General features: G+C 38.9%; 1 protein-coding gene across 1 annotated transcript in view; it reads left to right on the top strand.

Moving 5' to 3' along the window:
* Positions 1–1,327: 1,327 nt before the first annotated feature.
* Positions 1,328–14,424, top strand: part of LRP8 (LDL receptor related protein 8) — a 312,964-nt gene continuing 299,867 nt past the window's right edge. Inside the window, exon 1 of the mRNA XM_061633020.1 lies at positions 1,328–1,693. Coding sequence (XP_061489004.1) covers positions 1,612–1,693 — 82 coding nt within the window. The 5' untranslated portion in view covers positions 1,328–1,611. The remainder of the gene's footprint in view (positions 1,694–14,424) is intronic.

The following is a 14,424-nucleotide window of genomic DNA, read 5'->3' as shown; positions in this document are numbered from 1 at the left end:
TCTGGAGCCGACAGAAAAGTCCGAAATAAACCTGAACAGGGAATGCGAGATCAAGGCGTAATCGATGACACTGCACCTGAGGCCAGAAATGTAGGTAAATTCCGCACATGAATCTATCTGCTTATGACCGTTCAACATTATTAGGCTGTGTCTAGCAAGGAATCGGTATAAACATATTCCACCATAATTTATCTTGGGGTCCTTGGAAGTCCTAGCATAGCCTGGGAGGTATGGGGCGGTGTCCTCGCCCCCCCAGAGGTTTGAAGCAAATAGCGCATCATTGTGGGGGCCAGACCTGGCGTTGAAATCACCCATAACAATGAGAGGAGCTTTGGGGAATTTAGCCTCGAGTGATGTTAGATAATTGGTAAGAACGTCCCAGTCACAGTCAATTTGTGCCCGAGAGGCATGAGGGGGAATATAAACATTTACTAACAGAAGAGAAAATGTGCTAAAAGATAATAAAACAGCCTGTGCAATGTTTTTACAAGGGGTTAAACTTATAGAGCGAGCTGTTACAGAAGTAGAAATGAGTATGGCTAGGCCTCCTTTGGGTCTGCCTTTGGAACTGGGTTGGGAATAGGTCGCTGGTAAACATGAACAAGAGAAACCATCCACTATTAATTTAAGGGTACACCACGTCTCCTGTAAGAAAATTAAGTCAAATTTGTTCAGAAAAGTAATAAAGTCAGGAATTTTTTGTTTGGCATTCCACCCTGCAATGTTCCAGGAGAGAAGGTGGAATGTAAACTTAGGTGAGAGAACAGAAACCTGGCATGCATTAATAATTGGATTCGTAGGATGAGAAATTTCCTTTGCTGTATAAGATTTGCAGAGTGAGTGCTGTGGTGTCCTGAAATGAGGGTTTACCATTTTTTCAGGAGATTCACAGGATAGAATCGGGTTTTTAGAATTTAATAAGGGTTGTCAAGTCAGTTCAGGAACCTCATGTACTATCACATCACATATTGTGCTAGGTCTACAAACATTTGAGTAACAATGTGGCAGTACCTTTAAGGGAACTTTCAGAGGAGAAACTTGAATGCTGGAAGGTGAGTTCAGTTCATAGTCCTCCAAGTATCTGGAACATGTCCTTTTTGCCCTTAGATTGTTTAACAGATTCTGCATTTTGTTTATGACCTCACTTTGTTCATTCTCAGTGAATGTATGGAAACTATTTAATAGTTCCTCCTCTCCCTCACAAGCAAAGTCAAATGCAAGATCTTGATTTTCCTTACTGTTTACCAGAGAAGGAGGTGACTGTAACGGAACGAAAATGGGAGCTGGTGGTGGGGAGGAGCTTACTTCATCCAAAATAATAAGATCAGAGTTTATGGAGTTAAGTGTTTCAAAGTTTAATGTTTCTTGTGCTGGGGGAGTCAAAGGGGATAAATTCTTTTCCAGCATAGTTGGTCCTAATGATAGAGAAGAGCAGTTCATGTTTAATGTGCTTTTAAGAGGAAGCTGTTCCAGGAATGGATCCAAGTTTCCAGAGTTTGATATATTTTTGCTGCTGTTCGAGGAAAACTTCCTCCTCTCATGTGAAGAGATAAGGTTTGTTGTTGGAGTTCTCTTTGTGAACAAGGAAATTGGACTGGCCAGGTTTGTGAAATGTCTCTGAACGGATATTCCATGGTAGCTGAGAAGGGATTTATTTGCAATTATCCGTGCTGTTGTCTCAGCCGATTTAAAGGTAAGTAAAGCAGACGTTTTTGTTGAGGGGTTGTAAAGGAATTCCACATACGAGATATCGTCAGGCCGTAAATCCATTACACCTAACGACTGAAGGGCGTAACACACTCTTTGCTTCCTGATGTTTACTTTTTCTTTGATGTTAAGAAGAGGAAGATTCAGCAGTGCAAGTTTGTTTGAATTATATTTGAGAAGCCAATTCCCATTTGTATTCTCTCGTCGTGAAATCTTGTTATTGGTAGAGCATATTCCGCTATAGGACCTCGGGTTGGGGTGAGTAAGTAGCTCTGGAAGATTTGGACTTTTTTTGCTTTCTGGTAAGGCTTTGCAATAAGATCTAGGGGGTGTTCTCGCTGTAGATGAAGCAGATAAATTCTTTGTTTGCGAAGCTGTTTGCTGTTGAGCTTTAAGTACTTTAAAAAGTTTCTGAAAGTTCATCTTCTTACTCCTTGGCGGTTTGTAATTTTTTATGTTTTTGGATTTTTTCTCCTTAGGTGCAATACGAGGTTTCTTTCTGTTTGCACACTTCAGTGTTGTTGTTGTTTTGTGGGGGGGAAGAGTGTAGTTTAGGCTCAAATATAGTTTGGATAGTTCTTCCATAAATGATTTTAGAAGGTTGTTTGTTTCTTCCAAAAAAGCTTTGATGTTTTCAGTCTCTTTTGCCACAATGGCTAATTGTAACTGCAGACATTTTTGGCCAGTTAGAAGTAGTTTTTGGCCAATTTGTGCCAGTTCCGTGGTTTCAGTAACTTCTGTAGAGCAGGCAGCAGATGGCTGTGATTGAGTAAAAATGGGAGTCTGGCTGTCGATGTCTGTAGCATGCACAGTAGACAGAATGTCTAAGGGGGAATGTAAGTCAGTGTCCTTGTACAGAGAGGAAGATGGCGTCTCCTTGCTTTCAGGTACCTGCAGCAGAGAGTTGATCAGACTAGGTGTATGCGTCTGCCCAAAAAGGGGATCTGTGGATGTTCCATACACCAGGCTTTGTATAATTTCTGGGTCATCCCTTGCCTGGAATTCCTCACTCAAGCAGGAACAGAATTGTTCTGTTTCGATTTGGGAAGGGGTTTTCTCAGTAGATCGTGACGCATTTCTCTTTGTCTTATCCGCTTTGGTTGGTAAAAAGAAGTTTGTAATTTTAAGCTGTTGATCCCCATTCCCAGATTCTTCCAAAACCTGTTCTGATTTATGGTCATGTTCATAACATCTTTTCCTTGTTTGAACCATTTTAAAAACTATAAGGTTTGCCTTTTAAACTCTAAGATGAACGGAGGTATAATTATAAATTGTCGACTCCAAGGCTAAGTAGTTTTATCTTAGGAATCCTTAGATTTTGTTATGGTAAATTATATTCCTTGAGTTAGTAATGCGAAGCAGAGTTGTGACTCACCGGCTGATAAAGAGTCTGTTTTCTTGCTGATAAAATGGTTCCATAGCCTTCAAAAAATAGGTGTTGTTGATGCTGTTAGGTTCCAGAATAAAAATTTCCAAAGAATATCTCTAAAGATAGCAAAAAAAGAGGCGAGGTGGGTATGAGCTCCAGAGCTCGCTAGTGGACCTGCCTGCCAGCAGCCATCTTCCACCAGCTTCCCCCAAGAGTTTCATCAAAAGTAAAGGGTAAATGATGAGACCCACTGTGTATACACTACCAAGCAGCTAGCTTTGGGTGTCTAGTCTAATGAATCCATACTGTATGCATAACAGAAATTTGTTTACCTTTTGAACCAGAGGAGAACTTCAGGACAAACTGGCACTCAATTCACAAAGCAGCTGAGCATGACAAGCTGGTCAAACCCAGAGTAATGACAAACTTTGATGCCGACACTAACAAAAACCCCTAGCAAAGTTGTGTTTTCCCCCTTTTGGCTTTGAAGTGAGTTATGAGCATAGAAAACCAAGCCTCTGTGGAGAGAAGCCTTTAGCAAAATTGCTTGTGTGCTGCCATATTTTTCTTTGCAGGGAGAAGACTAGCAATTTTTAATTTTATTTTATTAGATTCCCAGGATTCTGAAGAAGAGTTAGAAAGGCAGTTTCTGATCACAGCCAAGCCAACCTCCTAATTTGTCATAAATGTTTGCATTACTCATACTCACTGTACATAGTTACACAGAGGTAGTCAATGTGCTGTTATACTACAGCTCCCATCAACCTCAACCAGCATGGCCAATGGTCAGGCTTGATGGAAACTATAGTCCAACAACATCTGGAGGACACCACATTAGCTAGCCTTGTTGTAAAGCTTCACCATTTGATTGTACATGTGCATAATGGGCACACATAATGCACACTCATGTTCACGTCTGTACAATCTAAATAAGTATACTGTGTCCTTCTGCCACACAGATCTGCAGTTTGTTAATGTAATCCTTTGTCTTGTATGAATGTGTCTTATTTCCCTTGAGAACAAAAATCAATGAAGATCCTGTAACTTTACAGAGACACAATGCAATATTAAACACAGCCCTGGGAATACGCGTCAAGAGGACAGGATATCTGCGACATCCAGCAGAGCAAATTTCTGCAATTAATTTCCCAGCTAAAACATCTTTGCTCACAAGGGGAGAGGTTTAGCTCACCCTCACCTCTGAAAAAGGGGGCAAGACATGAGGTAATACTCAATTCAGTGTTTAATTAGGCAAGGAAAAATATCAATAGAGGAGCATCTTGAATGTCAAAGATAATATGGAAATACAGCTTCTCATTTAATACAATGATGTTTCTAATCATGGACATACTATATAAATGTGACCTAGAGCAGCATTAAACTGGAGACAGAGCAAAATAAAGAAAATGAATAATCCGCAATCACTTGCTGCGTGGGTCGCCAAATGCAATTAGCAAGAGCTATTCTAGATTTCACATTTTCCATTTGCAAATGTAAAAGCACTATCTTCTAGCCTGATTCTACGTGTATTTCCTTTAAAGTAAGTCCCACTGAGTTCAGTGGCTGTTAACTTCTACATAGGTACATACAGGAAAACACACCCTCAATATTGCTATCTAACTGGCCTTTTCAGGCTGCCAATCCATGCTGGCTGCACAAATTGAATCTACAGGAGCACATGCAAAGTTCCTCCTATTGTTCTCCAGAGCCCAGTGAAGCCCAATAATATAATTCTATGTACATTTACTGTGATATCCATGTTCACTTAGTTATTAGTCTTAGACTCCACTCATCGTTAAACAGACACTCCACTATTAAGAAAACAGCAAGAGAAATACTTAGAGGGAACTATAAAATGGAAGGAAACAAAGTTAAAATTGCATCGCTGTACTCCAGAGGTGGGGACATTCCCTTGTGGGTAATCTTCTGGGGAGCCACATGCCAGTGGTGGGAGGAATCAAAGGGAAACAATGGATGGAGCAACAGATGTGACATGCCGACCATGCAAAATCAGGGGTTTCAAAACACACACTTCACCATCCAGACAAACAAGGAGCATTGTCACAGTTCAGTGACCCATTTTAGCCAGGCAAAGGACTTGTGGACTTGCGGAGCAGAGCTGGTGAGGAGTGTGGCCTGGAGAGAGCCCTGGAGGGCCAGATATAGATAGACTAGCAAACTGATTATAACACTTCAGTGATGATTAAAAGAACAATTAAAATTTTAGAGAGCTTTACATTATCCCAGGGATCCTCAATATTCTTAGAAAACTGCCCTGTGTTATTATCCTCATATCACTTATAGAGGTCTAAAAGTTATTAGTAACTTTTCTGTGCCAGGGAACACACAGCTCAGCTCAGATCTGAACTATGGTCTTCTCCCCAAATTATAACCCATGCTCTTTACCATAATGCTAATTTTTTAAAAAGAGAAAAGTTGCTTTTAATGTATTAATTTAAATTCCAAGAGAAAAATACACTCATTTGAAATGTGGTGTTGGAGAAGAGCTTTGCGGATACCATAGACTGCAAAAAAGACAAATAATTGGGTGTTAGAACAAATTAAACCAGAACTATCACTAGAAGCTAAAATGATGAAACTGAGGTTATCATACTTTGGACACATCATGAGAAGACATGATTCATTAGAAAAGATAATAATGTTGGGAAAAACAGAAGGGAGTAGAAAAAGAGGAAGGCCAAACAAGAGATGGACTGATTCCATAAAGGAAGCCACAGGCCTGAACTTACAAGATCTGAACAGGGTGGTTCACGACAGATGCTCTTGGAGGTCGCTGATTCATAGGGTCGCCATAAGTCATAGTCGACTTGGAGGCACATAACAACAACAACAAAATTTAAATTCCTATCTCATCATGCCCCTAAGGCTCAGGACAGGTAGCATTATAAATGCCATAAATATCTGAGCTGAAATTTACTGCTACCACATTCTTCTGAACCTTCTATAAACCTCCTAAGCACCTTCTTGGGGGAGTTGGAGGAGCACTGTGGGGGCCCTGCCCCTCAGTCTCAGGAGTGGCAGCCTCTATCTCCCTACCGCTACCCCTGCACCAGCTGCCACTGGCTGGAACCTCTGACAAAGTGGAGAAACTATTTATTAACTTCTTCTTCCAGCAGGCATTTTGAGGTAATGTTTGGTTTTACGCTTGGTTTTATTATGATTTTGCTGTTCTATTGTTTATGTTCTATTTGGTTTGTTTTTATGCACACTGCTTAGAAATGCAAATAATTAAGTGGTATCTAAACGTTTCAAATAAATAAATAAAACTTTCACAGAGAGCAAAATGCGCAGTAACAAGTACCAGTCTTTCAGCTTTACAAGTTAGACATGCAGCCATCTTATCGTTTTGCAATCCAAATCTGTGGGTGTGAAGATGGTGCCTTTTTGTGTATGCAAGCAAAGGCACTCATGCCTGTCTGAACATCAGAAACAGAGAGAAGGATGATAGCTTTATTAAAAGCACTGAACAATTAATAAAATGCTTATCATTACTGTTTGCAGATTCATCACTGGAGAATCTGGTTAATTACAAGTACCTTCAACATGGATGTACATTCCAACATACTTTAGGTCATTGGACATGTAGTTGCATTATCTACTGCTGGAATATGAGATGATTTACAATCAACAATAGTCTCAGTTGTTCCGCAGTATCCTAATTCCATGGATGTTACTTGAAAATCCAAACAACATGTGAATTAATTATCATGCAAATGCATCTCGAGAAATAGAACACACACAATCTACTTATTGAAAAAGAGTCAGAAATAACAACACTTTCCATGCAAGGAAAAACTGTGACATAGAAAAGGTTACATTGAAAGCAGAATTAAGAAACCCGCAGAGAAGCTGCATCAAGCAAAGCAGAATGCAATTAGCACAATTTACAACTTGGCATCCTGCTATCAAGTCAGCATAATCAATTAGAGTAGTGGTGGGGGAGGGGAGGAGCCCTATATGTGTATACTTGGAGCAAATTCATAATACATGGTGTAAACTTTGCAGAGTAACTTACCTGAGTATGGGAGCCGTATAATATGCACAGAACGTATTTCCAGAGGCTGGAGTCCAGATCTTGCAGCAGATAGTAAGGCTTGCTTGCCTTCCTCTGTCTGGTTACAAAAGAATTTGTGAACTTCCTGTGATACTATGAAAAAAATATGGAGCAAGATGAAATGTAAGCATATAACACTATCTGACTGCCAGAGTCTGAACCAAGTATGGAAGCTGAAGATTTCCTGGTCTTTTTAGTATATTGTCATTAAGTGTTCTCCTTGAAGATTTTGCTTTTAATACTAGAAAGAACACTTTTTGCCGAACAACATTTTTCCTTTTGGTCATTGTGTTGGTCCAAGGAGGGAACCTGGGTCAAAGCCGAAAGGAAGCCCAGAGGCTGATTCGCACAGATGTGAAAGAAGAGTTCGGAATTGCAGAACGTACACAATAGGAACATGGAATGTGAAAAGCATGAACCAGGCAAAATTAGAAATTGTCAAGCAAGAAATGCAACGTATCAATATTACAATACTTGGCGTGAGTGAATTAAAATGGACGGGAATGGGACACTTGCAATCAGGCAACTACAAAATATTTTATGCAGGAAATGAGAAATTAAGAAGGGGTTGCTCTAATAGTGAGAAGTGAAAAAGCAATTAGGAGCTATAACACCAGGTCTGAGCAAGTGATATCAATGAGACTTAACGGGAAAACCTATCAACATAACCAACATAACATATCATCCAAGCCAATGCTCCAATGGCAAACACAGAAGAAGAGGAAATTGAAAGACTTTATGCAGAAGTACAGGAAGATATTGATTACACACCAGAACAGGATGCTCTGATAATCATGGGGTCTGGAATGCAAAAGTAGAGTAGAGAGAAGAACTAGGAATTGTGGGAAAATGGGGCTTAGGAGATAGAAATGAAGCAGGAGAAAGACTGACTGAATTCTGTGAAACCAATAATTTGTTTCTTGCAAACACATTTTTTGAGAAACCGAAAAGATGAGTGTGCACGTGGATTTCACTAAATGGTCAATATAGGAATCAAATCGATTATATAATTGGAAGCAGAAGATGAAGTTCCATACTTAGTGCGAAAACAAGACCAGGAGCAGCCTGTGGTACAGACAGGGCTGGTGCTGTCACTAGGCCATCTAGGCAGCTGCCTAGGGCGCAGACCTCAGAGGGGCACAGTACTGACCTTTGAGAGGCACAGTTTTATACAGATTAGTTTTTTTAATCTTTGGAAAAAATGCAACTGACAATTTATATTTTTTTATTTTAAGATAAATACCACAACAGTGCTATGGAATATAATTAATTATAAAGTCTTATGAAAAAATTCTGTATTCTGTTTTTATATATCCTTTTTATATGTATTTTTATTTTTATTTTTGAAATTTAGTGATATTTTTGGCTAAGAAAAAAATCTCTTATTCTTCTTGGTTGGCAACGTGTTGTCTACAGCTGGATACATTACATCATGTGACTCATGACAAGCACAAGCAAGCTACTACAAAATAAGGAAGCTGATTTAAATTCAGCTACAAGCCTATTGCAAGTGACCAAGAATTACCTTATGGGCTGCAGGTGGGATGAGGATTTTCAGCAAGTTTTGACAGATGCTACTGAGATTGCAAAGGAGCTAGAAATACTACCAAACTTTGAGAGAGAACAGGTTAGAAAAAGGAGAAAGAAACGGCAATTTGAGTATGAGGTCCAAGAAGAGGCACCGCAAGATCCAAAGCAGAAATTCAAAGTAGGTTTCTACTATGTTGTCTTAGACATGGCCATACAATCTGTTGAAGAGAAATTCCAACAGCTACAACAATATAATTCCCTATTTGGCTTCCTGTATGATATATACAGTATCAACAAAAAATCTACTGAAGATGTACTTAAGGCCTGCAAGAATTTGGAAAAATCATTGATGCACAATGAAAACAAATATATTGATGCTGAAGATCTGTGCTGTGAACTTATAGCAATAGCTCGAAGACTTCCAAAGTCTATGCCGCCACAAGGAGTACTTTTCTTCATACTACAACAAAACTCCTGGATAATGTGCCTAATGTTTCTGTTGCTCTAAGGATCCTTCTCACACTTCCAGTATCAGTGGCAAGTGGTGAATGCAGTTTCTCAAAGCTCAAACTTATAAAAACTTACATATACTCAACAATGTTGCAAAAGAGACTAGTAGGCTTGGCAGCTATATCAGTTGAACATGCCCAAGCATCAGCATTTGACCTGAAGGAATTGATGACAAAATTTGCAAAGGAAAAGGTACGCAAAGTGAGGTTTTGATGTGCCTGAAATTGAAACTTTTAAGAGACTTAAATTTTAACATCACAATTCACAAGATTATTCAAAATCTTTGTGCAGGGGGTTGGACTTGATGGACTTACAGACCCCTTCCAACTCTACTATTCTACGATTCTATGATTTTCTTTTGTATTTGAGAAAGATAACCAAAGATTGTTGTATTACTTATTCTTGCAATTTAACATAAATTTAGCAGTTTCAAGTTTTGTGCTTTTCATTTTTTCTACAAGACATCTCTTTTTGAAAATTGAAGTTAGCAATTTTTTGGGTGGGGTGCAAGTAGTTAGCCTTGCCTAGGGTGCAAAATAGCCTGGCACCGGCACTGGGTACAGATCATGAACTGGTAATATAAAAAATCAGAGTAAAGCTAAAGAAGAAAAACAAAGCAATCATAATACCAAAATACAATTTAAATAACATCCCAGAAGAATTTAAAGATCAAATAAGGAACAGATTTGAGGCTTTAAAACTAGCTGCTAGAGATCCAGAAGAACTATGCAGTGAAGTCAGAGATATTGAGGAAGAATGCAAAAAGACAATACCTCTACTTAAAAAGAGAGAAAGACCTCAGTGGATGACTGATGAAACTCTTAAAACAGTTAAAGATAGAAGGAAAGCAGAAGCAAAAGGAAAGAGAAACACGGTTAGAACCCTAAATGCAATAATACAGTGACTAGTACGTAAGGACAAAGAGAACTACTACAATAATTATTGTATGGAAACAGAAGAGGATAATAAAAAAGGTATAACTATTCCAAAGATTAGAGAAATTAAAGGGAAATTCAAACCAAGAGTAGGGATGGTGAATAAACAACAGGGGAACACACTGACTGACCGAGACAAAATAAAAGGAAGATGGAAGCAATACAATGAAGAATTATATAAAAGAGATGCCAGGATGACAGATTCATTCATGGAGGAACTGTACGAAGAAGAACCAGAAATTTTAGAATGTGAGGTGGAAGCTACTATTAAAATACTTGGAAGAAACAAATCACCAGGAATAAATGGCATAACAACTGAGCTGCTACAAGTTACTGAGATGGAATTTGTCCAAATTTAACAAAAAATTGTCAACAAATATGGAAAAGAAAACAATGTCCCACAGTCTGGAAGCATTCAATATTCATCTGAATTCCTAAAACAGGGGATCCCAGGGAATGCAGTAATTATCAAACTTTTGCCTTAATATCCCATGCAAATAAAGTAATGCTCAAGATTCTACAACAAAGGCTTTTGCCATATATGGAATGAGAAATGCCAGATGTCCAAGCTGGATTTAGAAAGGGAAGAGGTACCAGAGATTGTATCGCAAACATACATTGGATAATGTAACAGACCAAAGAATTGCAGAAGAAAATCACCCTGTGCTTTATAGATTACAGCAAAGCATTGGATTGTGTAGATCATGAAAAACTATGGAATGCTTTAAAAGAAATGGGGGTGCCACAGCATCTGATTGTCCTGATGTGCAACCTATACTCTGGACAAGAGGCTACTGTAAGGACAGAATATGGAGAATCCGATTGGTTCCCCATCGGGAAAGGTATGAGGCAGGGGTGTATTTTATCACCCTATTTGTTTAATCTATATGCAGAACATATCATATGGAAAGTGGGTTTGGATCAAGATGAAGGTGTGAAAACTGGAGGGAGAAATATCAATAATTTAAGATACTAGCAGAAACTAGAAATGAATGCTGATGGAAGTTAAAGAGGAAAGCACAAAAGAAGGTCTACAGCTGAATGTCAAGAAGACTAAAGTAATGACAACAGAGGATTTATGTAACTTTAAAGTTGACAATGAGGACAATGAACTTGTCAACAGGGCTGTGGAGTCGGAGTCGTGGAGTCGGAAGCAATTTTGGGTGGAGTCGGAGTCGGAATTGGTAGAAATGTACTGACTCCGACTTCAAAATAAAATTAATATTTTAATATCAATATTTATATTAATTTATTAATATTAATATACATTTGCCATTTATGAAGGAGTCAGAGTCGGAGTCAGACAGTAGAAAAATTAATATTTGCCATTTATGGAGGAGTCAGAGTCGGAATCGGACAGTGGAAAAATAGAGGAGTCGGAGTCGAACGTTTGACATACCGACTCCACACCCTGCTTGTCAAGGATTATTAATACCTTGGCACAGTCATTAACCAAAAGGGAGACGATAGCCATGAAATCAGAAGAAGGCTAGGAATGGGGAGGGCAGCTATGAGAGAACTAGAAAAGATCCTCAAATGCAAAGATGTATCACTGCACAATAAAGTCAGGATCATTCAGACCATGGTATTCCTGATCTCTATGTACTGATGTGAAAGTTGGACAGTGAAAAAAGTGGATAAGAGAAGAATGAACTCATTTGAAATGTGGTGTTGGAGGAGAGTTTTGCAGATACCATGGACCGCAAAAAAGACTAATAATTGGGTATTAGAACAAATTAAACCAGAACTATCACTAGAATCTAAAATGATGAAACTGAGGTTATCATACTTTGGACATATGAGAAGACATAATTCACTAGAAAAGACAATAATGCTGGGGAAAACAGAAGGGAGTAGAAAAAGAGGAGGACCAAACAAGAGATGGATTGACTCCATAAAGGAAGCAACAGACCTGAATTTACAAGATCTGAACAGGGGGGTTTACAACAGATGCTATTGGAGGTCGCTGATTTATAGGGTCGCCATAAGTCGTAATCGACTTGAAGGCACATACACACACACACAAGGAGGGAACAGCTGTTCTAAAAGAAGAGATGGTAGTTAGTACACTGATGTAGTAGAAACTTCTCAGGATTAAGAATGCCATTATTTATAGCCAAGCACAGCTCAGCTTGTCAAGTAACATGTATTGCAATTCCCAGCCACCTCTGCTGAACAGTAGCAAGGGGTGGTGGCTATGGGTGTTTGTGGGTAGGACTTGTGGTACCAAGGACTGTGCCACTGGACCTGCATAGAGCCTTATGGAAGCATGAATCCACCATGTGCAATTGCAGAAGCTGCAACTGAATGTGTGTATCCAATACCTCTTTATAGGTATCTCTTTAGCTCAGCTATGTTCGTTTATCCATTCTGCTGCATTTGGAAACAGTTTTTTAGTTTTTGGTGCTATTTTATATAATTGTATTTTATTGAAAACTTTTATTGAACCACCCTGGTACATATTGTACAAAGGGGTGGTAGGCAAACACCTTGACTAACTTTTGCCACAAAAACATAGATGGCAAGAGCGGAAATAACTATTTATATACTTTGGTGGTCATATAACATAAAAACCAGTTTTTGAATATGTTTTATATTATTTTATATAATTGCATGTAAATTAGAAATGTACTTTAGTTACAGATGCTATACAGATTATTTTTAAGCAACTGTTTATATATTACTACTTATATATCCAAAGGATATGCTTCTACCATTGAACTATACCCCTTCCCTGTAACTCCACATGACTGTAATTCTAGGCAAATGGATGTCAAATGGCAAGTAAAAGGTTTTAGATTTCTCCAGTGGCAGCTGAATTGCATAATAAAACAACCAATTTTTAACAATAGGAGAATGTTCTAGAGGGAGTGCTTTACACAGCACTAGAGTATAAATCAAGCTGAATGGAGTACGGTAAGCGCCACAAGATTATTATTTTGTGCTGAGAAGGTATTCTCTTTAGTGGGAGACTATGGAATTTTCCACCTGTATAAAGCTGAAAGGGTGTTCACATGTTACATTCAACGAGTGTGCAATCTGTGTGCTTGTGTACAAATAGTTGAGCTGTGCACTCAATTATTCACATGTAACATTCAATGAGTGTAGTCTGTGTGCATGTGTACACAACAGTTGAGCTGTACAAATCAACAAGTGCTCACTCTTTCACACAAGCACCCACACATGTGTAGAGACAATTTGTACCTGTGCTCAGTGTAACGTGAACGAGCCTTATGTGTTTTTTTAAGTAGGTGTCCTCTTAGAACAGACTGCAGTGTGTGGTTTCCCATAGTAATAAAGATTCATTCATTCATAGTTTCAACTTGTTATAGCTAGTATTTATGCAAGCCAAGTGGGTTCTTTGCCAGAATGGTAACTGCAGCATGACAAGCCCTTAGTCTATGCTCTCATTTTTATTCCTTTATGCTGCTATTAAAAAAGATATCGTAAAGAATCAAAGTAGCAAAGATTAGTCTCTAGGCCTAAACACCTTGAGCAGTATTCATCAGACTCATAATTCAGAGAGCAGCTTTTTTCAAGGTATGTGGCAGCTTTTAAATCCCACTATGGTTTGGGGGCTTTCAAATCCAATATCCGAGAGCTCCTTGGGTTCTAGGGAAACTTGATTGACATTATTTCTGCTTTGGATGTCACCTAACAAACCCCATGCAGGAAGAGCTGCTCAGAAATTACTGCTATGCATCCCACATGAGCCCAAAGATATCTCGTCAGAGAGAGATTCACCAGTTCGCACTTGCATTGTTTTATGGCCAGTGCCTTAATAAGAACACAGTGTAATGCCAACTCAGTTGACGTTCTTTCCTTTCCAAAAGCTCGAGGCCTTCACTTTTCAGGAACTACCTTTCTTTCCACCTCATAAAGTTAGCTGACTGCAAATGCTTACAAGAACTGAGATACTGGTATTTTATGGCCAGTTGTGCTGTTATTTTCTGAAACAACTATCAGGCCCTTCCCTAATTAATCCCCCTCTCATTCAGAGCTTGGAAAAGTTACTTTTTTGAACTACAACTCCCATCAGCCCAATCCAGTGGCCATGCTGGCTGGGGCTGATGGGAGTTGTAGTTCAAAAAAGTAACTTTTCCAAGCTCTGCTCTCATTAAGATTTATCTGAAAGTTCTTTCCCTCAATGCCTTCCTCTACCAAGTAATTTGATAAGAGGTGAAGGGATCGTAAGTCCCTTGAGTCTATGTCCTTCGTGAGCTTCACGTTATTGAAACAGGATTGGAACAAAGAGGAGCAAAGCAAATATGCTACATGCTTTTCCTAGCACTAGGAAG

Source organism: Rhineura floridana, chromosome 6 (assembly GCF_030035675.1).
Source record: "Rhineura floridana isolate rRhiFlo1 chromosome 6, rRhiFlo1.hap2, whole genome shotgun sequence".
NCBI lineage: Eukaryota > Metazoa > Chordata > Lepidosauria > Squamata > Rhineuridae > Rhineura > Rhineura floridana.
Note: the sequence above shows the minus strand (reverse complement) of the source record. Positions and strands in the feature narration are given on the sequence as shown.